Source organism: Vicia villosa, unplaced genomic scaffold (assembly GCF_029867415.1).
Source record: "Vicia villosa cultivar HV-30 ecotype Madison, WI unplaced genomic scaffold, Vvil1.0 ctg.002746F_1_1, whole genome shotgun sequence".
In the NCBI taxonomy this organism is placed as follows: Eukaryota; Viridiplantae; Streptophyta; class Magnoliopsida; order Fabales; family Fabaceae; genus Vicia; species Vicia villosa.
The window spans coordinates 246,559-270,858 of NW_026706019.1; the positions used below are offsets into that span (position 1 = coordinate 246,559).

The window sequence follows — 24,300 nt, forward strand, 5'->3', positions numbered from 1 at the left end:
TCTGGTTGCAATGGTGGTAATGTTGTTGGTTTTATTTAGAGTTGTTCGATTGAATAAGTGTGACTTATGAGATGCAGTGGTATTTTGTTATAATTGATCCTTGTTGTGGTTAAAATTGAGATATCATGTCTTATTTGATGTTCTTTCAATTGGTATTATCATGACCTGTAATTTGCACACAATGTGGCCTATAAAGTTTGACATAAATGTGACCTATAATTTGCACATAAAGTGACCTATAAATCATGAACTGTAACTTGCATTGGGAATGCCCTATAATTTGCACATCAGTTGGTATTGACACTATAATTTTGACATAAACTTTAGAAGTTTGTATGACCTATAAATTTGGCGTCAATTGACCTATAATTTGCACACAATGTGAATAAACTCCAAAATGTCATTCATTCATTAAGTCATTAGATTAAGTTGGTCAATACATGAAAATAGTTAGTGGAACAAGCCACAATAACATTACATTTCATCTCTGTTCATAATAAACAGCATATCATTCACAAAACACAAAAAAAAGTCAATATGTCTTCATCACCGAGTCATCCCTTTGCAAATATCTTCCCAATTTTTTGACAGCTTTCCACCAATAGTCAAGTCTGATGTGGTATCCTCTTCATTAATGACCAAAGGATCATCAGGCTTTCTTCCAGGGCCACCAACTTTCTTTGTTTTGAGGGACCTAAGCATGTCACTTTGTCGTTTTGGAACACCCATAACAGCAGTTTTCTTGGGCTTGGTCTTATGTTTTGAAGTCTTGACCTATACAAAATAATAAGAGTTAAGAAAAATGAAAAAATAGTTAGAAAAAACTTTTACGGGTAATTTAATACTCATAGGTTCACTGCAAGTTGGCCTTATTGAAGATGATACTTGGTCTTTGAAAGGTTTGTGTTTTGCAAACCTTTGGAGTTTTACCAAAGAAAGTCCTTATAGTTGAAAGTAGGGGACAAACCCCCACGTGAATGTTCGATTTGGTACCACAAACTGAAAGCTTCGATGTTGGGACCATGTGAACCTTGTAGAGATGAAGTGGGGATGCGTTTAGGGTTTGGTCTGCCAACGAGAGAGAGAGAGAGAGAGAGAGAGAGAGAGAGAGAGAGAGAGAGAGAGAGAGAGACGAAATGTGAACAACAAAGTAAAAATGTTCAAGTGTTAAAGATAAAGTAACGTTATCACATGTCCACACTGGCGAATCAGTCACAAACAACTCCACTTTACCAACTTAACTTTGGTACACGTAAGCCTCCGTTAGTGAAATCTAACGGGAGGGACCAATTATGTCGACATAATATTTTGTGAGGACTGTTATTTGAAAAAAAATTTATAGGTACTAAAATTAAAAGGTGTCCCATATATAAAGAATAAAAATATATTTAACCCTAATAATAATATTAATAATAAGTTTTTTTAAGTACAAACTGCCTAATGTCATTTTAACTATCGAAGTTGTTCTTAACACTTTAAATCAAAGTTCAAATGAAATAAAATGACATCAACAAATGTTTTAATTTAGGGTGGATTTATTTAAAATTATATAAAAATCAAATATTTTAAATGTTTTAATTTAGGGTGGATTTATTTAAAATTATATAAAAATCAAATATTTTAAATGTTTTAATTTAGGATGGATTTATTTAAAATTATATAAAAATGAAATATTTTAAAAAAAGATACCAGCAATAACTTATGAAAATTCACAAGTATTTTAATTTCAATAAACATAGTAGTTACTATTATGAATTATCCAAATTACATTTTAATAAAAAACATAAAAAAAAACACACATAAAAGAAAGTGAAACAAACCAAGTGTCAGAGTTTGATCTTCATTCTATCAACCACCCCTTTATCAGCACAATCCTCATCTCTAAACTTCTCTCCAAAACCAACAAACTTCAAACAAATGGAAAAGATTCATATTTTCACACCTCCTTTAACATTCCCCTCTTACAATGCCACTCAATTTGATTACTTTGTTTCAACAAGGGTACATGCAAATTCCAAAAATGTGACCAAAACTTCAAACCCAAAATCAATGGATGCCCAATTGAACAAACTATGCAATAGTGGCTCCCTGAGTGAAGCTGTGACTCTTCTTGATTCCATAGCTGAACAAGGGTCTAAGGTTAGACCCATTACCTATATGAACTTGTTACAGTCATGCATTGACAAAGACAGTATTTTGATGGGTAATGAATTGCATGCTAGAATTGGGTTGGTGGAAAAAGTGAACCCTTTTGTGGAGACCAAGTTGGTGAGTATGTATGCTAAATGCGGGCGTTTAGATAAGGCTCGCCAAGTGTTTGATGAAATGCGTGTGAGGAATTTGTTTACTTGGTCTGCTATGATTGGTGCTTGTTTAAGAAACAAGAGATGGGTGGAGACTGTGGAGCTCTTTCATGAAATGATGGAGGATGGGGTTTTGCCGGATGAGTTTTTGCTTCCGAAGGTTTTGCAAGCGTGTGGGAAGTGTAGGGATTTGGAGACTGGGAGGTTGATTCATTCCTTGGTAATTCGGCTTGGAATGCCGTATTCCAATCATGTGCGTAATTCTATTATTGCTGTGTATGCCAAGTGTGGGGAGATGGATTGCGCAAAGAGGATTTTTGAGTGTATGGATGAAAGGGATAGTATTGCGTGGAATGCCATGATATCTGGTTTTTGCCAGAATGGTGAGATTGAAGAAGCGCGGAAGTATTTTGACGCAATGCAAAAAGAAGGAATTGATCCTAGCTTGGTAACTTGGAACATTTTGATTGCATGCTATAATCAGTTAGGGTATTGTGATCTTGCAATTCGTTTAATGAGAAAGATGGAATGTTTTGGCATTGCTCCAGATGTATATACTTGGACTTCTATGATTTCTGGCTTTACTCAAAAGGGTACGATAAGTCATGCTTTAGATTTGTTGAGAGAAATGTTTTTAGCAGGTGTTGAGCCCAACAGCATTACAATTGCAAGTGCAGCATCAGCATGTGCATCCTTAAAATCGTTGAGTATGGGATTAGAAATACATTCTATTGCTGTTAAGATGAATTGGGTTTGCAATGTATTAATTGGTAATTCACTAATTGAAATGTATTCCAAGTGTGGCAATCTTGAAGATGCTCAACACATTTTTGATATGATGTTAGAGAGAGATGTGTATTCTTGGAACTCAATTATTGGAGCATATTTCCAAGCTGGTTTCTGTGGCAAAGCTCATGAGTTATTTACGAAAATGCAGGAGTCTAAGTCACCGCCCAACGTTGTTACATGGAATATAATGATCACAGGATATATGCATAGTGGCGCTGAGGATCAGGCGTTGGGTATTTTTAAAAGCATTGAGAAAGATGGGAAAGTTAAGAGAAATGTAGCTTCATGGAATTCATTGATAACTGGTTTCATACAAAGTGGACAAAAGGACAAGGCATTGCAGATATTCCGGAACATGCAGTTTTGTCAGATAGCTCCCAACTCAGTCACAATACTAAGTATCCTTCCTGCTATTGATAATTTAGTGGCCAACAAGAAAGTGAAAGAAACCCATTGTTTTGCTGTGCGTAGAAATTTAGTGTCTGAACTTCATGTATCAAATTCATTAATTTATTGTTATGCCAAGTCAGGAAATTTAGTGTACTCAAGAAACATTTTTTATAGGTTATCATGGAAAGATGTTGTCAGTTGGAATTCTATGCTTTCCGGTTATGTTTTACATGGTTGTTCAAAGTCTGCACTTGATCTTTTTTATCAAATGAGGAAGCAAGGACTTCAACCAAATAGAGGTACTTTTGCAAGTATTCTCTTAGCTTACGGTCATGCTGGAATGGTGGATGAGGGGAAGATTGTTTTCTCTTGTATCACTAGAGAATACTTGATAAGACCAGGTTTGGAACATTATTCTGCTATGGTCTATTTGCTCGGTCGTTCCGGTAAGCTTGCTGAAGCACTGAAGTTTATTCAAAACATGCCCGTTGAACCTAATTCCTCTGTATGGGATGCCTTGCTGACCGCCTGCAGAATTCATAAAAATTTCGTAATGGCAGTCCTTGCAGGAAAACGTCTGCTTGAGTTGGGACCTGGAAATAATACAACTCGATATTTACTTTCACAGGCATATTCCTTATGTGGGAAGTTTCAGCTGGAGGAAGAAAAGGCTGTTAGTAAACCTGTTGGTCAATGCTGGATTGAAAGGAATAATACAGTTCATACTTTTGTAGTTGGTGATCAATCACACCCGTCTTCGGATAAGCTATGTTCTTGGCTAAAACGGGTAGCAGTAAATGTCAAGAGACAGAGACATGTTTTTGACAGTGAACTTTGCATTGAGGAAGAGGAGAAGGAAAATACTAGTGGTGTGCATAGTGAAAAACTTGCAATTGCTTTTGCTCTGATAGATTTTCACAGCACTCCTCAAATTTTACGGATAGTAAAAAATTTGAAAATGTGTAGAGATTGTCACGACACAGCCAAATACATATCATTGGCATATAAGTGTGAAATATATTTAAGTGATTCAAAGTGCTTACATCATTTTAAAGGTGGCCATTGTTCTTGTAGGGACTATTGGTAGTGCAAAATTATGTGTGAGAATCAATGATATCAGAAATATCTAAATCTGTCTGAAGGTATAGTTGTTCATGACATACATAAATTTCTGATGAATTGATGTTTATAAGATTAACCTTTCACGCAACTGAAATTATTGACTTCCCCTTTTCACGTTATGTATCAGGTTAAAGTGTATAGAACTTAATTTGGTTATTATTCAAGCATTTTGTGATTCCATATGAAACATATGAATGTATGTCCTGATAGTAATTTCCAACGAAAAAAGATATTCAAAAAATTAATGAAATCAATCATCATAATCATTTCAAAGATGCTTATATAGATTAATGATGAGAAATCTAGTGGAGCTATAAAATATTGGTAGAATCAAAACTGTCTCGCGAATAAGCATCCAGAAAGAGAAGCTGCACCAGGTGGCGAGTGCATGCAGAAGCCACAGAGTGAGTGCTCCTGACTAAATTCCAAAAATGGAATATAGCATAAGATAATATTTTGTTTCTTTTCTCCATTTCTTTTATTCTTCTGAGAATGAGGGAATAAGGTATGGGAAGAAAATATTAGCTCCATGGCACTGAAAAGTGCATGAAGCTTTCTTAATAAATGCAAAGGACTGTTTTCTGTTTGGAATCTAATTCCCCTGACTTTCATTTCTTTCCCTCCATTGTGGAATTAGAATTAGCTTCTTCTGATAATTATTCAACTATAATATTTTTTTTATACAAATCCCATGCTGAAAACCAACCCTCTGCTTCTATAAATTCCTCTTATGCCTTCTCCTAGCTACATCGATATTAACACTCCCGGCTGCAGTTTTCTGTCTAAGGTCTATCATTCTCTTTCTACAAGCAGAGAATGGTAGTTCACTCTTACAATATCTCATGTTAATTTGCGTAGAACTCATTGCATGCATGCATCACGTTACAGTTTATGTTCAACAACTTTATGTCTTTTCGCCTACTTTTTAACACTTTTGCATGATGTTTTGCATGCAGAATTCTGAGGATTCCATAAAGAAACCTGCCTCTGTCGGGCCATGGGGAGGCAATGGAGGGTCCCGTTGGGATGACGGGATATACTCAGGTGTAAGGCAATTGGTGATAATTCACGGGGCAGGAATTGACTCCGTCCAGATTGAATATGATAAGAAAGGAAGCTCTATTTGGTCAGAGAAACATGGTGGAAGCGGAGGAAATAAAACTGACAAGGTAAAGGTTTCATCATGTACTAAGCTGATCTTGTGATATAAATTTTCAATGTTAGCACCAAATAATCTGTGACGTCCATTTCAGTTAAACATGTGCATAGATATATTAGCTAACCACTTTTGACTGTGTTCTAGGTGAAACTTGACTATCCAGATGAGTTCTTAACTTCAATTCATGGATACCATGGTAGCTTAAATCAATGGGGGAACATCTTAGTTCGGTCACTGAGTTTTGAGAGTAACAAGAAAACTTATGGACCATTTGGTGTCGAGCAAGGGACATATTTTTCAGTACCAACAACTGGGGCCAAAATTGTTGGGTTCCATGGCAAGTGTGGTTGGTACCTAGATGCCATTGGAGTCTATATGAAGTCCTTAAAGCAACCAAATCCATCCAAAATTTTGGCTCATTCAGGCCACATGACTAACACTAATGAGAGTTTTGGTTATTCTTTGATACAAGGAACTGTGAACCAGAACTATGATATTGTTGTTGCTGTAAGACAGAAAGATCTGAAAGATGATTTCGGTAAGCCTATACCAAACAAGGTATCAGGGAAGATTTCTACCGTCAAAGAAACCAACAACATTGAACACAAAGAAAAGGTAAGATAGCCTGCAATCTGTAAGGAGGTTCTCTGGCTTTGAACTCATTAATTTTTAGTTAAAATATCAAATTTTGGCTTTAGCATAAAATGAATCTTAAAATCTATTTATGTTGCAGATAACACATTCAGAAAAGTCAGCAGCAAAGGTTGATGGTGTATGTACATATGGTCCTTGGGGTGGCATTGGTGGATCTGTATTTGATGATGGAACCTATAAAGGAATCCGGCAAATCAATTTGTCGCGCAATGTTGGAATTGTATGGATTAGAGTTTTGTATGATCGTGATGGGGATGCCATATGGGGATGCAAACAAGGGGGAGCAGGAGGATATAAAAGTGATAAGGTATACAAAGAGCATTCAACCAAATTTTTATTCTACTTAATAATCTAGAAAACCACATTGAATTTTTAACATTTTTATGCATTATTTTGCAGATAGTATTTGATTTCCCGTATGAAGTCTTGACACATATATCTGGCTACTATGGACCCTTGATGTACATGGGGCCGGCTGTTGTAAGATCACTTACTTTTCACACCACAAAAAAGAAGTATGGACCATTTGGGGAAGAACAAGGAACTTATTTCACCACAAAGGCGAAAGAAGGTAAAATCGTTGGCATTCATGGGAGAAAAGGTCTGTTCCTTGATGCTTTTGGTGTACATGTGGTAGAAGGGAAAGTAGTAGTACCAGCTGCAACTCATCCAAAGGAAATCACCCCTAGAGAGACAAATATTGGTGAGATAGGCAGTGCTAATTGGCATAACAAACTGGTACTTACAAAGCCCGCAGCAGCTGAAGAGGTATTACTTTCTTATAATAAACTTTTAGAAGATATTGAAGACATTCAAGAATTCTGTTATCTTTATGTGTAAGTTGTAATATTCATTTTGGTCCTCTCTTTCCCAGGTTTCTTGTGGTTTGATCAAAGAACCAGCTTCATGTGGAGCAGGCCCTTGGGGTGGGGATGGAGGCAGACCTTGGGATGATGGAGTCTTTTCTGCAATTAAGCAAATTTATTTGACAAAAGTATCAGAAGGAATCTGCTCGATTCAAATTGAGTATGATCGAAACAGGCAATCTGTGTGGTCTACAAAACATGGTGGTAATGGAGGAGACACCATGCATTGGGTATGATTCTCAGTTTCCACTTCCTTTAAGCACTTCCACTGCTTCCCTCCAGCTGGTTCATTATTTATTGATTATTGATTATGATTATTGTGATGTTAGATACAACTGGAGTATCCACACGAGGTACTGACTTGTATATCTGGCTATTATGGATCAATCGGAAGAGATGAGAATCATGCAATCATAAAGTCGCTGACATTCCACACCAGTCGCGGTCAGTATGGTCCATATGGCGAGGAAGTAGGGAAATTCTTCACCTCAACCACTACAGAGGGCAAGGTGGTGGGTTTCCATGGGAGGAATAGCGTGTACTTGGATGCTATTGGAGTCCATATGCAACACTGGCTTGGAAGTCAGAAAACTTCAAGGTCTTCCCTCTTCAAGATGTTTTGAGTTTTTAATCTATGATGCTTGAACAAAACATTGGTTTGGCAATTGGAGAAGTGTTGCAAGGAGTTTCGAATTTAGTTTGATAATAATATGTGAAGGAAAATATGAGTATACAAGGAGAATGTAATCAGATGAGAGCATGATTACTTGTATACTATGAATAATTGTTTGGTGTGGTTTTCTGATAATCTTAGTAGGTTGCTTTATGATCCTGAATAATGTAATTTGTGTGGTATTTCTTATACCTCAAGGTTTGACCTGAGATTTCTATTTTATGCAGTTGTACCAATACAGTGGTATATTCTTCTGTAAATAACACCTCCTAGATATTATGGATGTAGTTCATTTCTTCAATAATCACTCAACTTACAAGTTTAACAAGATTTTACATTTGTTGTCCACTCTTTAAGTACAAAGACATCCGACTATAGGGATGCGGGTTCGAATCCGTAACATGTTATTTATTAATCTTTAAAGATGAAATTCCAATCACATAAATAGTTAGTAAAATTTTTTTTTATCATGATTCAAAGTAAAAATAATAGTCTCACAATCGGATATTTTACATACCCCTAACGAGCGGCAAGATGATCTACAATGCGTCTCACATTTTTTCATAATAATAATGAGAAAAAATAGTCATCGCACATATTCAACTATTAACACTTGTTCACGATTAAACAATAAGAAAAAATAGTTCTCTATGCACATATTCATTTATTAATTTACGGTTAAATAAAATCTCTTATAAATATTTCATTATTTAAGACAATTCAACTTCTTATACAAAGTATCTAAAAAATTTTAGAAGACTCTTATTATTAAATCCTCTACTTTTTATTTTTTATTTTTTATATCAAATTTTCTATTTAACTTGAGAATTTCTCAATCCGCCCCATGAATGTCATAGTCACCTAGCGAAATTTCATTTATGCCTCTTGTTTCTATAGATGTATTCCTGGAAACATTTTTTTTTTTATAAAAAAATTATTTTTTTCCGTAAATACATCTACGGAAGCTAAAACATAGTGAACTTGAAATTTTCCTAATTAATTGGAAAAATCACATGTTCACGAAAATTTCTGTAACTACATCTGCGAAAGGGTTTGAAAATAAGAGTGTTTCTTAGATGTACCTACGAAATATTCTGTTATATTTTAAACTAGTACTTTTACCTGTGCGATGCACATGACTGATTAGGAAGAAATTAGGAGAGAAATTTACTAAGGATTAGGAGGGAAACTTGTATTTTGTTTTAATATATTAAAGATTAATTACATTTCACTTTAAAAATCAATTTTTATAACAAAAATGGAACATCAAATTATAGTAAATCAAAATAGTGCATCGAAAGTTTTTCAATTACTTTGATTTACTATAATTTGATGTTTTATTTTTGTTAAAAAAATTGGAGTTTAGGATCGAAATGTTGTTAATTTGAAAATATAACAGAATGTTAGGTAGGTCCATCTATAGAACACTATATTTTCAATCCTCTTCTGTAGATGTAGTTACATAAGAATTCATGAACTTAATTAATTTGAGATTTTTCCAATTAATTGAAAAATTTTTAAGTTTAACTATGTTTTAAAATTTTCGATTCATCTACGAAAAAAACTAATTTCTTTTTTTTAAAGAGTAGCAGGACCACAATTTTTTCATTTTGCATTTGCATGAGAGATCCTTGAGATGGAGTAAGAAATTCTCTTTTTTTTTTTTTTTTTACTTTTTCATATTTGAATTCATAGTGGGAAAATATTTTCTTAATCCTAACATTTTTATTTTATAAGTCTAGATTAGTGAATTTAAGACACTATTTAGAAACAATTTTTTTTAATAATTTATTTTGTTTTAAAATATTTTTTAAGAACAATTTTTTAAGTGTGCAAAAGTATCCAAATTTTGTAGGTTGTTGAAAATTTAAAAAATATATATAAATCTAAAAGCTAACTTTTTATAGAATAGTATATAAAAAAAGATTATAAATTGAGGTTAAAGATAGTGCACTGACGGTGTAAAAAAGTTTTACACTATCATTCAATAGAAACAAATCGTTTTGCCATGTCATATGAGTTTTTTTAAAATTACAGTCTGACTTGTCCTGATTCATGGTCGTGATTGGTTGACAGTGTAAAACTTTTTTACACTACGGTACCCTTGAATTTAGTTGGGTACCGGTACTCTCGACCAATCAAATAGTGCAATTCAATGTCACATCACTTTTATATTTTATTTTATTTTAAAAAAATTAAAACTAAAATACAATTTATACTAAAGGTACCGGTACCCAACATAAACTCATGGGTACAAAAGAATTTACCTTAATTATTTTTTTGAAAGCTTACCGTTTTATAACAAGATATTTTGATACCAAAAAAACTAAAAAGATACTTTGAGTTTTTAATTAGTCCAATGTACTAGAACGCCGTTGCCCCACGCACGAAAACTGATTACTCCAATTAAGATCCAAACTGACGAAGCAGCATCGCCTGACCTGAGCGAGCCACAACAGCCATGGATCGTGCCCAGCTTCTCTTGGTTGGTTTACCTCTCTTCCTTCTCTTTTCCGACCTCTTTTCCCTTTTCACATCATCTCCTCCGCCGCCCAAACCATCTCACCACCACCACAACCACCATCAACAACCACGACCAGTTGTTGACCCCGTAGCCACACCGTTCCCCTCCCACTCCGAGGTAAATTTCAATTCCATCTACCAATTTACTTCATCCATTTTTTCACCGTTATGTATCATCATATCTATAATAATCATTCGCTTCGTTTTTATTTCAGAAACTCACCTCAAATATTGGAGATGTAGGTTACGGCAACACTGTCAACATCAATTTCTGCTCTTCTTGCTCCTACAAGTACTTACTATCTCATATAATTCATCATCATCATCATCATCATCACTATTGTTGTTAACCCTAGATTTATATAAGTTTATTAGAGTTAGGGCCTGTTTGGATATACAGCTTATTTGCAGATCATAACACAAGTGCTTATTAAATAAGCGCTTACACATAAGCTATTTTTATAACAAAATAAAATAAATTTAAATTGTTTTTATATGTCATAGGTTGTTTTAATTATCTATCTTGAAGAATTTATAAAAAAAAAAGTTAATGAAAAAGGTCCGAAGTTGTTTGGATTAATTCTCTCAAATAGTATCACAAAATTTATGGCAATAGATAACCTCAAATAAGCCCATCCAAACAGACCCTTAGTTATCGCCTCTCAAGAGTTGAGTGTATTACTTAATACGTTTTTATATTGAGGTTAATTCATCTTTACGAAACTGATTGATAAGGTCAATCTATGATTCAGAATCTATTTTTCAGGTTTGATCTGTTTTCAATCTGTGATTTGAAATTTTTCAGAAAAGCCTGAGTTTTAATTTACTTTTCAAATCTATATCACATTGACTAGGACTGAAGAGTGTTCTATAGAAATACTTAAAATGTAATCTAAATAAGAGACAAAAAGAAACTATAAATTGAAAACAAATTCAGGTTTTGTTAATTATGAAATATTTCCAAGTTACTATCATGAAATTCATGGTGGTTTTCCTTAAGTAATTAGAGACTAGTTTCTCTTGCAGTTTTGACCAGTAATTAGGGTCTGTTTGGATAAACAGCTTATTTACTGCTTATAGCACAAGTGTTTATCAAAATAAGCACTTATGAATAAGCTCACATAAGCTGTTTTTGTAACAAAAGATAAAATACATTTAAATTGGTTTTAAATATTTTATGAGTTATTTTTACTAGCTATCAAGAATTTATATAAATAAATTCAAAAAATATATAAAAATTGTCATAAGCTGTTTTGATGAAGTGCAAGTCTCCCAAACAATGTCACAAAACATAGGGAAGTGGATAAGCTCCAATTAGCCAATCCAAACAGGCCCTTAATTCATTATTCTACTTCTTTGAAATCATTGCTCTGCTTGTTGTTTCATATTTCTTGTAGTTGGTGGTGCATTGCTTATGTGTCTGTGCATGGTTATTGTTTAGGATGGGTAAGTGGTGTTAAAGGATGTTTTTGGTTTATGTAGGGGAACAGCGGTGACACTAAAGAATATGTTGGAGATTGCCTTTCCTGGAGTTGAGGTTATTCTTGCAAATTATCCTCCACCACTTCCAAAACGTCTTCTAAGCAAAGTGGTTCCAGTGGTTCAAATTGGGGTTGTAGGTGTTGTAGTTGCAGGCGAACAGATTTTTCCAATGTTGGGTTTTGTTGCACCTCCTCCTTGGTATTTTAACTTGCGTGCTAATAGGTTTGGAACCATTGCTAGTACTTGGCTTCTTGGGAATGCCTTGCAGTCATTCTTGCAAAGCTCTGGTGCATTTGAAGTTTACTTCAACGGAAATCTGGTTGGTGCTCTTCTTCTATCTTTTACTTTCTTATATACTATAGTAAATATTTCTTTATGAGTTGAGCTTCTGATCTCTCTCCGGTGAATTCAAATTTCGATATGTTTTGTGACTCTTTGGCAAGCATACATAATCAATCATGATTGAATGATTCCCTGCATGCGCCTCGTTTTATCAACAATTTAACCATTTTAGTTCATTTTCCGGTTAATATTCACCCAACAGTATTAAATACTATCATATAAGATGTTAGCAACCATCATTGATCTTGTCCATACTAGTTGAAAAATGAGAAACAGTTTTGTTACCTAGTTTTATGCCAACTAATAGTGGTAGTCCTCTTGATTTATTATATAAAACCTATGTACTTGTAGTTTAGAACATCTACTTTCAGATTGCAATTATTCGAACATGCTTTTACCAGGGAGTTGAGGAAAAGCTATTTCCCAACAAATGTCTTTTTTTCAGTAAGTCATTTGGTTTGGTGACATTATTTTGGTTATTAGGTTTTCTTTGTTACTCTATCATTACTATGGTTTATTTTTAAAATCCTAAGAAACAGGCCTATGACAAGTTAATCATGAATAAATTTGACCTCTTTTCTGTTTCAAAACATGTTATATGAAGTAAATTCTGGTTCTCCTCTGGCCTACCGTCGTGTCCTGCTGGCTCTAATATTACTTAAGATATAATAGTTAGATTAGATGGAAGATATTAAGATGTAATTAACCTCTTCAAACTCGTGTCATTGCAGGTGTTCTCTAAACTGAAGGAAGGAAGGTTTCCTGGAGAGATAGAGTTGAAGGACCTGATCACCAAAAGGATGGCAAATTCTAAACAGTTCAGCAGTGCTTCGGAATTGGGTCTTTAGCTCATTAGTCTAATTTCCCCTCACGAAGACATCTAATTTAAACAGGGAAAGATCATGTAAATGTACCTACCATTTGCATTGTGAAGAAGAGGCTGATACACAAATATCATAGGAATGTAATGCTGCAAAAGGACTCTGTATTGAAAGTAACTTAAGACAAACTTGGTTAAATTAGATTTTATCATATATATAGCTTAGAGCCTTACACTATCATTTTACTTTTTTGCTACATTATGATATTGCGCTATCGTCGGCTCAATTAGATGGCCACCTACATCTACTACATAATAAGTTGAATAATAGTAGGAAGGACAATTTAGATTAAAAAGTTAAAATAATTGCTAAAAATATATTTATGAATATCATATCATACTATCTCATAATCATTAAAATTCAATCTAGACTATAATGTCAATTTATGGATATAATTATGGACAGATTTGACATTAATTACTGTAATATCTCTGACATTTTATAGAGGTTATAAAGTGGGTGGCCTGCCTGCTCCGTTTAAGCCCGATTCATTTAAGTCCATTTAAAATTGGGGTGGGACAGATCAAGTTATGCGTCTGAGCTTAAAAGTTAAGTTTATTTTGTTTACTAACGAGTTGACGAGCCGGTCCGTTAAACTTTTATTAATTTTTTTATGTTTAAATTTACTACATAATTTATAAAAATTTCAATTATTATCAAAGAGGCTGACGAAAAATATTATTTTAACAATACATAATATAACATTTTTTTAACAATACATATAACATTAGGAAAATTAAAATGAACTTTCAATTAACAAATAAATAACAAAATATGAGTTAAAATTAGAAAAGAAAAAAAAAACAAAAGAGTGGTTTATGTAAATGAGTGCTAATTTAAAATTTTAAAAAGATAATATTGTACACAAATAAATTATATTTACAAGGGATATGTTAATATTTTGGATCATATTATTATTGTCAAAAAAACATCATACATGAATAGATAAGCAACAATTTGTTGTCAGTAAAAGACCAATAATCAATGGGCAAAGCTAACGAGTGTCCCGGAACATTGGTTCAGAGTTTAAAATGGTATATGTTGTTTATTAAATATTTGTATCAAATGTAAAGAAAATTAAAGTAATTGACTTTTCTACAAAATAAAAGGCATGTTTTTCTTGAAAATACTTGTATTCAATGCATTGGAACTTTAAATTATTGATTCAATTAAATAATACTTTCTATATTTAAAATCCTTAACCAGTGCCCCCTGGGCCACTCGTTAGCATGACCCATAATCAATTTATTAGAGAAACATAAGTATACCAAGTTCAATAATCTACCTAATATTCAAACATTAATCAAGATTTTTTGTCATATTTTTCTGAGATCAGGATAGTATAAATATAATATACTAGAACTGCAATTAATCTAAAATTTGTTTGTAAATATGTCACTTCAATAAAGTTTATTGAGGTGTTTAAGTATTTGTCTCACTCTGAATGTAATATCAAAAATAAAAAGATTTAGTTGAAAATTACCTTAAATGAATTTGTTAATGGAGAGAAAGAGGAACAAAATAGACGCGATGACTTGGATGGTTGAATAGAACGACGCTGGGATGAAGAGATAAGCACGACGATAGATAAAATAAATGAAAAGAAATATAATATCGAAAGGATGAAATAAGATTATATTTATATATAAAAAAACGGTTAGTTTTTGATCTTACCTGATCAGAGTGGATCGTCAAGGCGGCTGGATTTGGCTTGATGAGCAAAAAAGGAGGGGTACCTGCAAGGTTCTCCGATGCTAAAGTCAGAAGCTATCAGAGAGAATGAGGGTTTAAGAAGTAGAAAGTGAATACCTGACCCTCTAGTGAAAGAGGGTATTTATAGCCCCCAGCGCTGGGCCAAGGTCTCCTAATTGGGCCAAATCCAATTGGAGGCCCACGTGCTATGAGACTGCCAGAACAACCTCTGCTAGGGCTGAGTCAGCAGGTGACTCACGTTCTGGGTGAGCATGGTGTAGGATTCGGAGGTGATTGACCGGATCCTTCGCTGAAGCGTTACGCACGTGGTCTTTGAGCTTGACCAATTCGTAACGGCAAGATAGGCCCAAATGGATTGGGCCTGCTCGGCTGACAAGGGGAGCTGGGCCTGCTCGGCCCAGTCCATAACAGGAGCCCCCCAAGTCGTTGGTTCAGGGGAAGTGACGACTTTCGCCAAGGTCTGGCCGAGCATACGTCCAAACATGTTCGTGGTGAACTAAGGTCTTCTTGTCATCTGGTTCCTCGGCTCACGGGGAGCCGAGTTATTGGAGAGAGACGTACGCGTCGAGGAGACGGTTGGTTCGGCGGTGTACAGTTCGTCCGAGGAGGTGGACGGAGTTACTGTTGGTCTTGAATTGAAACATTTCGGCCCGTTCGATTGAGCCTTGGTTGACAGATGGTGCCTGTTTGGAACGTCATCATTATTCAGCCGCCTTTTAATTCATGCATTAATTGCGCCTTGTTGGACTTCCCACTGCACTTTATGGTGTCTCTTGCGTTTCCCTATGCTGAGAGCCGCCTCTATGGGTAGGCAATGATTGCGCCTCCTAGGCTCCCTAGGCAATCATGGCACCCTTTGGCCTCCTACCTCTATATAAAGAGTGAGGAGGCCATTCATTTATCACTTAGCATTTGAAACTCTCCCAAGACTCGCTCAAGGATTTTGCTCTCCGTCGCGTGTTTCTTTCCTCTGCTTTCTCAAGTAAGTTTCCTCATCTTCTCCTTTGTGTTTACTTAAGATTTAGGAGATCTAGCTATGAGTGCGCCGAGCGGGTTAGGAAAAGGAGTGTATTTTGTATGTGTTTGTCGAGGGGAGTTTAAGTCTGACGAGTGAAAACAGTTGCGTGAGCCAAACAGGGTATGAGTTTGGCGGGGAGAGTTTAAGCCTGACGAGTGAAAACAGTTGCGTGAGCCGAACAGGGTATGAGTTTGGCGGGGAGTTGAATGTGTTCGCCGGCCACTGTTGAGAGCGATCACTAAATTGTGCGAGCGCGTTTTCCTAGGGTAGTTTGATTTTACTTAGTCGGTCTTTGAGGGCCAACATCGTTGTCGGACTTCAGCCGGCCAGACTCGGTAAACCCGGGAGAGTGTCTCGGAGATATTGGTCGTAGGTGGGGGTCCTTCTTCACCTGTTCTCACGCCCTTTCACTTGACTTGTGGTGGAAGGGTGGATTTGACAAGTCGAATTCACTGTTTCCTCTGCTTTTCAGGTAAATGGCCGACGAAACCCGAGATGATGTTGTCTTCGACATATCTGACGAGGACGAGGCAATTGGCCGTTTGCAGGATGAAGAAGTTCCATTTGTTGAGGTTTCCCTGAGGAAGCTCGAGGATTGGGTGGTTGTTGCTCCAAGAACAATCTCCTCGCGTTTTACGGCGCATCCCAAGGAAGCTTTTAACGTTCTCGAAGACCTTGGGCCGGATATGGAACCTTCCTGGGGTGCTTTCACGCCGAAGTCTCACCAGAGGATTTGCTCGGCTTTCCCCGGTCCTCGATTTGCTATGTATGAGTTCGTCTTCAAGGAGGTCGGGCTGAGGCTTCCCTTTACGCATTTGCAGCGGAGTGTTTTCAGGTGGCTGCGGTTGTGTCCGTCCCAGCTTCATCCCAACACTTTTGCTTTTCTAAGGGCCTTTGAAATCGTGTTCGGCTTCTTGAAGGTCGACGCGACTCTACCCCTCTTTTTCAAAGTGTTTCATCTTCAGAGGTTGCGCGACCCAGATGGTAGATGGAGTTGGGTATCTTTTAAGCAGCCGAAGAAGTTGTTCGCCATATATCAGGATTCTATCAAGCATTTCAAGGGCCGATACTTTATGGTCAAACCTTTCACTCCTGAGGCCGAGAATCATTTGTTTGAGGTCCTCGAATATTACCGGGATGGGGTGAAAAGGTGGGTCCTTCTGCCCGGTTCCCATTGGAATGGCAATACGACCATTTCGAGAAGGGGACCGATGCCTACATTTTCAGGGACGAGGACCTAAACGAGCGAGATACAATGAGGTATCAAATACTCGTCACCTATATAGATGGGTTACGGTCGGCTGTGTGCACGTTGCCCAACGGGGATCCTTTGATCGAAGAGGATGGGGGTCCTATGCTCGTGCCCCGATACATCAACACCAAGGCTATCCTCGAATGTGAGGGTTATGGGGATGCAATGATTTTACTTGGTGAGGAAATTATTCTATTTTCTTGAATTGTACTTCTTCGTTGCTAACTTCTTTTGTTTTGCAGGATAAAAGGCTGATTTACACGACAAGGTCGTGAAGATGAGGGAGGAAAACAAAGCGGCCGCCAAAGGGGCCGGGAAGAGGACGCGGGTCGAGGAGATCAAAGCGGCTGCTGCGGTCGCTGTCAGTGGTAGTTCTCCTTCCTCGGCTGGGACGACGTCGGGGGGTTCTCCGGTCGAGAAGAAACAAAGGACTGAGGGGGTCCCTAAGGTTCGTCCTCTCATCAATGACAACCCTACCGATGATGACATAGTGTTGCCCCTAGCACCTTGCATCGGGGACTTTTCTCGAGGAAGAATCTCTTGCTCGAGCGAGACGAGGTGAAACATATCATCAAGCGGGACAGGGTGTCCCAGGGAAATGACTTGGCCGAGGATGTCGAGGGGATGACGAGGGTGGCTGCTCTGGCTATGGCTCTTAATGCTCAGAGGGTTTGTCCCCAGAAGGATTATGACGCTTTGCTGCAAAGGTACGAAACGTTGGAGCATGAATTCGAAAATTAGAAAGATAAGTATGAGATTCAAACTCATATTGTCGAAGACCTTTGTAACACCCCATATTTTCTAATTTTAATTTAATCGGAAATTAAATCATTATTTAGAATTATTTGATATTTTGTTGAATTATTGAAGAATTATGGATTAAGGGCCATTGGGCTGGATGGTGAGATTAGTAGTATGGGGGTGCTAAGTGAGTAAGCCCATTACTAATTATTTTATGTTTTCATAAAATAAAGGAAATAAGGAAAATTGGGAAAAAGAAAAGAGAAGCGTGGAAAACAGAACAGAGGTTTTGGGGAACACGAAGAACCGAAGAACTAAAGAGGGAGAGACCAAAGATTAAGCACTCTTGGCTAAGGTAAGGGGGGACTCTCTGGTTATCATCTATTATCGTGTTCTTAGATAATAATATTGATTAGGGATGTTGTTGAGTCAATTGGATCATATGTTAGGTTTAGGGAGGTTATGAATTGATAAAAATTGCATGGATTATTGGTTGATTATGTGTTGTTTTGATGTGTGATGATGATTAATGATGCAATTGATGATTAACTGCCGGTATATGACGTTTAGAGTCAGTTTTGGACTCAGATTGAGTCAAATCGCAGGATCTGACGCAGACTCGAAAGTCTGCGAAATCGCCAGTTCGCGCCGCGTCCTCGTGTTGGCGCCGCGAAGGCGTAACTTTTTCTCGTTCCGCGCCGCGTGCATAGGTTGGCGCCGCGAACGTGTTTTTGTGGTTCAGGTCGCGCCGCAAACCTTGGTTGCGCCGCGTGCTGTAGCGTTAGTTGTTTTCTTGGAAAAGTTAAATGATGTGTAACTTTCGAACCGTATGTCCGTTTTTAGTGTCGTTTCGAGCACGATGAATCTTATGAGATAGCCTACGTGTTTTAAATGATGAAAGGAGGTGTGAATCCAATTATTTTTAAATATGATTTTATTTCTTGGTGAATGGTGTATTGTACATATATGTGATGAAATATGTTGAATACATGCTATGTTGAAATATTAATCATGTGACGACTTGTTTAATTGGATGGTGTATTGTTGACATATATGATGAAATGTGACAATATAAGATGGTTTTTTGAAAAACATTATGATGTGATGATTTGTTGAGAATTATATGATGTTGATTGAGTTGTGTTGGAATGATGTGGATACACGTGTGTTCTTCTTGTTAATGATGATGATTAATGTGGACACATGTATGTTATTTAATGATGATGATGATGATTGACTGTATTTGAATGATGCTAATGTATATAAACATACTTTGATGATGATGATGTTGATGATGATGATGAATTGAGTATTTGACGATGTTACTCATTAGACTTGACGATGGTATAAGTATGTTGTATATGTTGCATTCATTCATGTGCATTGATGATACTGTATCCATAAGGGTGTGTTGGATCAGTGAAGAGTGTCATACCCCAATTTTTGACCCTAAGATCCTATATCATTCATATTTCAATCACTAATCAAGAGCTTCACTTGGAAGTTTTGTTTATGGTGTTGTACTCACCTCATCAATAAGAGGGACCATTAAGCACCAATGATTGTTTATCTTGTATGCTTATTATACTAACCCAAATACCAAAAATATTGCTTTGTTTCTTTGTAGGCTTTTGTTTTGTAGGTACCAAGCCAAGACATGCAATAAACAAGGCATTTTTCACTTTTCTGACTGATGAAATCGATTTCCCTACTGGGTAAATCGATTTCCCTGCAGCAATCTTCACCAAAATCACATTCTGGACAGCATGAAATCGATTTCCCTCCTAGGTAAATCGATTTCCCTAGTGTATTTTGCGCCAATTTCTCTTCTGGAACAGAGTGAAATCGATTTCACCCCTGGGGAAATCGATTTCCTTAAGGCGAAATTCAAAAAAATATAAGGAGGGAAGCTTGACATCATTTTGGCACCTTTTTATTTGATCATTTTACCAATTTTCCACCTCATCAAAATTAATCCCTTCATTAAACCCACTTAAACTTCATTTTACCATTTCTTACCATTTAAACACCACTTTAATCATCAATTAAACACAAGCTAATTACCAAACACAAAATGACCAAATTGCCACTACTCTTGCTCCAATTCTATAAATAGAGGCCTTGCCTCTCTCATTTCTCAAGCTTTGAGAGCCAACAAATCCCTTGCAATTTCTCTCCTCATCCCTACCAAATTCACCAAAGCTCTTTTTCTTTCATAAAGTTTGTGAGTTACATCTTGAACCTCACAAACTTTGAGCTAAGCCACCATCCATTTCACTCTTTTTTCTTCAATTGTTGAGAGATCAAGATTTGTGTTGTTGATTCTTGAAGTAGATCCAAGTTTTGTTCAAGATTTGGTAAATTTTCTTCATCCTTTTGTGTATCATGATGTAGATCCTTTGTGATTTGTGTTCAATGCATCTTTGATGCTATATTGGTGCTATTTGTTGGTGATTTGATGGAAAATTCGTGCTCCAATTGATGTGTGATCATAAGGTGTTTGTATGATTGTTCAAGTCAAGTTTTATGCCTCTAAATGCTGTTTTTGCTGGATTTTGCACTGAGGAAATCGATTTCCTTAAGGATGAAATCGATTTCCTGCTGAACGTAACCTGTTTTTTTTGAAAACTGCACTATGGAAATCGATTTCCCCCTGCATGAAATCGATTTCCTGCTGGCAGAATGTGGTTTTTTGCCTCTTTTATGCTTGTTTTGGTTTCCTACTTCCTCCACTTCCTTAATATCATTGGATCTAGGATGTTGATAGGTTTGAAATGACCTAATCCATAATATTAGATGAATGATATTAATGATAGTGTGAGTTGATTATCTTTTATGTTTTCATTCTTATTTTCATCTTATCTTTCTTTTGATCGATGAAAGTCTTGACATCTTGAGAATTCTATGAATTCTTGATAAAGACTAGATCAATTTGTTTCTATTCTTACCTTTTTCATCTTGTTTTCTTTTGATCGATGAAAGTCTTAATATCTTGAGAATTCTATGGATTCTTGATAAAGACTAGATCAATTTGTTTCTATTCTTATCCTTTTTTCATCTTATTTCCTCTTGATCGATGAAAGTCTTAATATCTTGAGAATTCTATGGATTCTTGATAAAGGCTAGATCATTTCTTCTTCTCCTTCTTATTTCTTTTGATTGATAATCTTGATACATGGAGATTTCTCCTACATTTGTCCCGACTCGATAAAAGATCAAATATGGAAGAGAATTGTATGCGGTTGATTTAAGACTTGTGGAGGTTTTTATCGTGTAGTCGCTATGATTTTATCAAGCTTCTGATAAGCCCCATTGACTTTAAATCCGAGTACATCATTCACTCACCATAGATCTCCCTACTAACTTTGATAACATACTTGACAAGTTTCAAGATGGTTATCTTTAACATTTAACAACTAACTTTAATTTCCGCACTTTTACTATACCGCTCTTTATATTACCGCTCTTTATATTACCGCTTTTTATATTTCTCGCTTTATCGCTTTACTTTATCATTTCATCATATTTACTTTCCGCCATTTTCCCTTTGTCCACTTGGACATATGTTTATGCTTCCGTTATTTTTCTTTTGTCCACTTGGACCATACTTTACTTTTCTTGCTAAAATACTAATAAACAACCAAAAATTCTAAAAAATACATAAGGCTCTCTTTGGACTATCGGTTACTATCCCTAGCATATTGGAGATTCGGACTTATGGATCTAGTGCCTCTGGACCCATTCTATTATTACTCTGCTGTTATTCTGTCTGTCTGGCATTGGATTGTTGTCTGTTTATGTGTGCAGGTATTTCCTTGAAAGCCCTTGATGGTTAATTCCAAGGCATTGCAATAAGGATTTTACCCAAAAACAGCCGTTACTCTGCCCGATTTTCGTCAGAATTCTTAATGTGCTTAATGCAAAGTGGTGCTAAGACAATAAGTTCATCTGGATCCCCAAGTGTTAATGTGTTGGTATTGATAAATCCAAAGGATGGGAAAACTACCTTGACTCTTAATGTCGAGTGTTGGCTTCTTATTTGGTTAGACCGCTTCTTTCCTTAGCTTTTATTTTATGCACTAGGTTAGCCTCTTCATCTCCTCCCATTCTTAAATTTTCAAAATCTTCTCCCTTTTTCCAAAATATTCTTATGTTTGCAAACCTTTTCAAAACCTTTTTTCTTAAAAATATCTTTCGCCCTTAGTGGCTTTTCTTCAAAAGTTTAGACACCGTTAATTGTCGAAACGAGTGGTTATACCCCACGATTTTGAAATTGATTGATATAATGAGATCTTTTCCGCGTGAGAGAGCTAGTGGCATACTCGTTGATTTTATCCGAGTTGGAGCCCTTCTTTCATTTGCGATGCAAAGAATTCATTTGTTCTCATGCTCAAGATCAATGGCTGAGTATTTCTCTCCGACGACGATAAAGTGTTTATTCGTTTTTAAAACGTTTTTTTCCCAAAAGCGGAACTACATTAGCTCTGACTTCTCCATTGCACCGAGGAGGTATGTAGGCCCAAAGCTTAACGCTTTGCCGAGCTTATTTTAAAAAATAAAACAAACCGTTTTTTTAGCACACACAACACAGATTTTCAAAAAGGTTCCCGTGGAGTACCACGGATATGAGGGGTGCTTTAAACCTTCCCCTCATATAATCAACACCCGTACCTGTGATCTCTTTCTTGTTTTAAAAACAAAACTTTGGGTTTTACGTTCTTTTCCCTTTTCCTTTGAAAAAATAAAGCGCGGTGGCGATTTCAAACGAAATATTGATTCGAGTCAATCCCATGGCTTCGATATCAGATTTTCCCCGCTACAGAAAAATGGCGACTTCACTGGGGACCCAGTTTTAAGCGTGTTAAGCCTATTTTTGTTTATCTGTGTGTTTTTATCTGTATATATTGTTGTGTGCTTTGTTTGTTATTTTCTTTTTTTTTCTTTTGGTGCTCGATGGTTCCTCTGTGATGAGACAAAGTTCTAACCCGAACTTTGGTGAGTAACTTGAGATAGGAGGTGGTAAGACCAATAGTCGCATGTCAGGAGCAATCCTTACCATGAGCGTCATATGGTGGAACCCCAATCAGTGGAGGCCTCGTGGAAGGTAGTAGAGGTTGTTACGAACTATCGTGATAACGCTATTACTTTCAATAGTGAGTGTCCGTAGAAGCTGAATGGCCTAGAACCCTTTTAACCAATCTAAGCCTTTTTTAGGTTGTAGTGCAGAAACAAGATCAAGTACCAATTTGAGCTTGTTGTCATGCGATACTACGCTCAGACGAGGTCTTTTTAGGCATATTATTAGCGCCCATGAGCAATTATGCGTGCCGGTAATATCCGATAGAAGATTGAAAACTCTGGGAACCTTTGTAGAACCCGATTGGCAGGTACAAAATTCCCTAGATCATACCTTTTGGGATGGGTGGAACCATGGCTCCATGCTCGTGACGTCGAACCTTTGAACTTTGACCTTGCATGCTCTTGATTGTGATTGATGCATAAACCATGCATTCATGCATCCATGAAAACTCTTTTTCTTTTGATTTTCAAGGAACTTAGAGGTCTTTCCTTGTAAACATCATAAGTTTCATCAAACTCAATGGATCTTGGGTGTTGATGGGGTGAAAACTCTAATCCACCAAAATGGATGATTGATTTTGATGATAACTTAATCGAAACTTTAGTCCAATGTTTGAGTGTTTACAAGTTAATATCTTAATTTCCTTGAAACTCAACTAATAATAAAAAACAAATTATTTGCATTGCATGCATCATTCTGCATTTGGTCCTGCTCTCTAAAGAAGTTTTTTCCCGAGCCTTATTTCCTTTCTCCTGGTATCATCAGTACAACACTCTTGCTAAGAAGAAATGGAAAGTATCAAACAAGAGATTCGTGAACTCCGCAAAGAGGTGGTTACTTTGAAGGCTGGTATGGAGCATCTGACTGCTCTGGTTGAGGCTCTAGTTGCTGCCCAAGTCAATCCTCCTATGATGGAAGAAAGGATGGCAAAGGTCTTTCTTGAAACTCTGAACTCATCCTTTTCTAAGGGGATAGTAGTCCATACACCTACTGACTTCCACAAAGAGGTGGATATGAAAGCGCTTCTAGAAAAGGATGTCCGAAAAGAATGTTTGTTTGAAGAAGGTAACTCAGCTGGTAGTGTGAAGAAGTTTGGTAATGACTTTTCAAAGAAGATAATTAGGGGAGGAAACAATCATCATCAACATCATCATGTTTCCTATATCATTCCTGTATCCAATTCAATTCATGCAACTCCAGATTATCAGCAAAGTACTCGTCAACAAGCTCCTCCACTGAATGAGCAAAATCAATCTCGAAAGCCTAATTTTGATCCTATCCCTATGACCTACACAGAATTGTTCCCTGCTCT

The 24,300-nt window shown here is 36.4% G+C and overlaps 3 protein-coding genes across 3 annotated transcripts; all 3 read left to right on the top strand.

Moving 5' to 3' along the window:
• The first annotated feature begins 1,831 nt into the window (after window positions 1-1,831).
• Window positions 1,832-5,694, top strand: LOC131639720 (pentatricopeptide repeat-containing protein At1g19720-like). Its single transcript, XM_058910187.1, has 2 exons — window positions 1,832-4,624; window positions 5,561-5,694. The coding sequence occupies exon 1, from the start codon at window positions 1,918-1,920 to the stop codon at window positions 4,567-4,569; it is 2,652 nt and encodes an 883-aa protein (XP_058766170.1). The 5' UTR covers window positions 1,832-1,917; the 3' UTR covers window positions 4,570-4,624; window positions 5,561-5,694.
• Window positions 5,543-8,260, top strand: LOC131639721 (jacalin-related lectin 3-like). The gene is made up of 6 exons (XM_058910188.1): window positions 5,543-5,773; window positions 5,908-6,378; window positions 6,497-6,724; window positions 6,817-7,185; window positions 7,292-7,513; window positions 7,613-8,260. The coding sequence occupies exons 1-6, from the start codon at window positions 5,543-5,545 to the stop codon at window positions 7,904-7,906; spliced, it is 1,815 nt and encodes a 604-aa protein (XP_058766171.1). The 3' UTR covers window positions 7,907-8,260.
• A 2,042-nt stretch (window positions 8,261-10,302) lies between these two features.
• LOC131639729 (selT-like protein) lies at window positions 10,303-13,364 on the top strand. The gene is made up of 4 exons (XM_058910195.1): window positions 10,303-10,597; window positions 10,695-10,771; window positions 11,962-12,280; window positions 13,035-13,364. Exons 1-4 carry the CDS (start codon window positions 10,418-10,420, stop codon window positions 13,149-13,151), a joined length of 693 nt encoding a protein of 230 aa, XP_058766178.1. The 5' UTR covers window positions 10,303-10,417; the 3' UTR covers window positions 13,152-13,364.
• The last annotated feature ends 10,936 nt before the right edge of the window (window positions 13,365-24,300 follow it).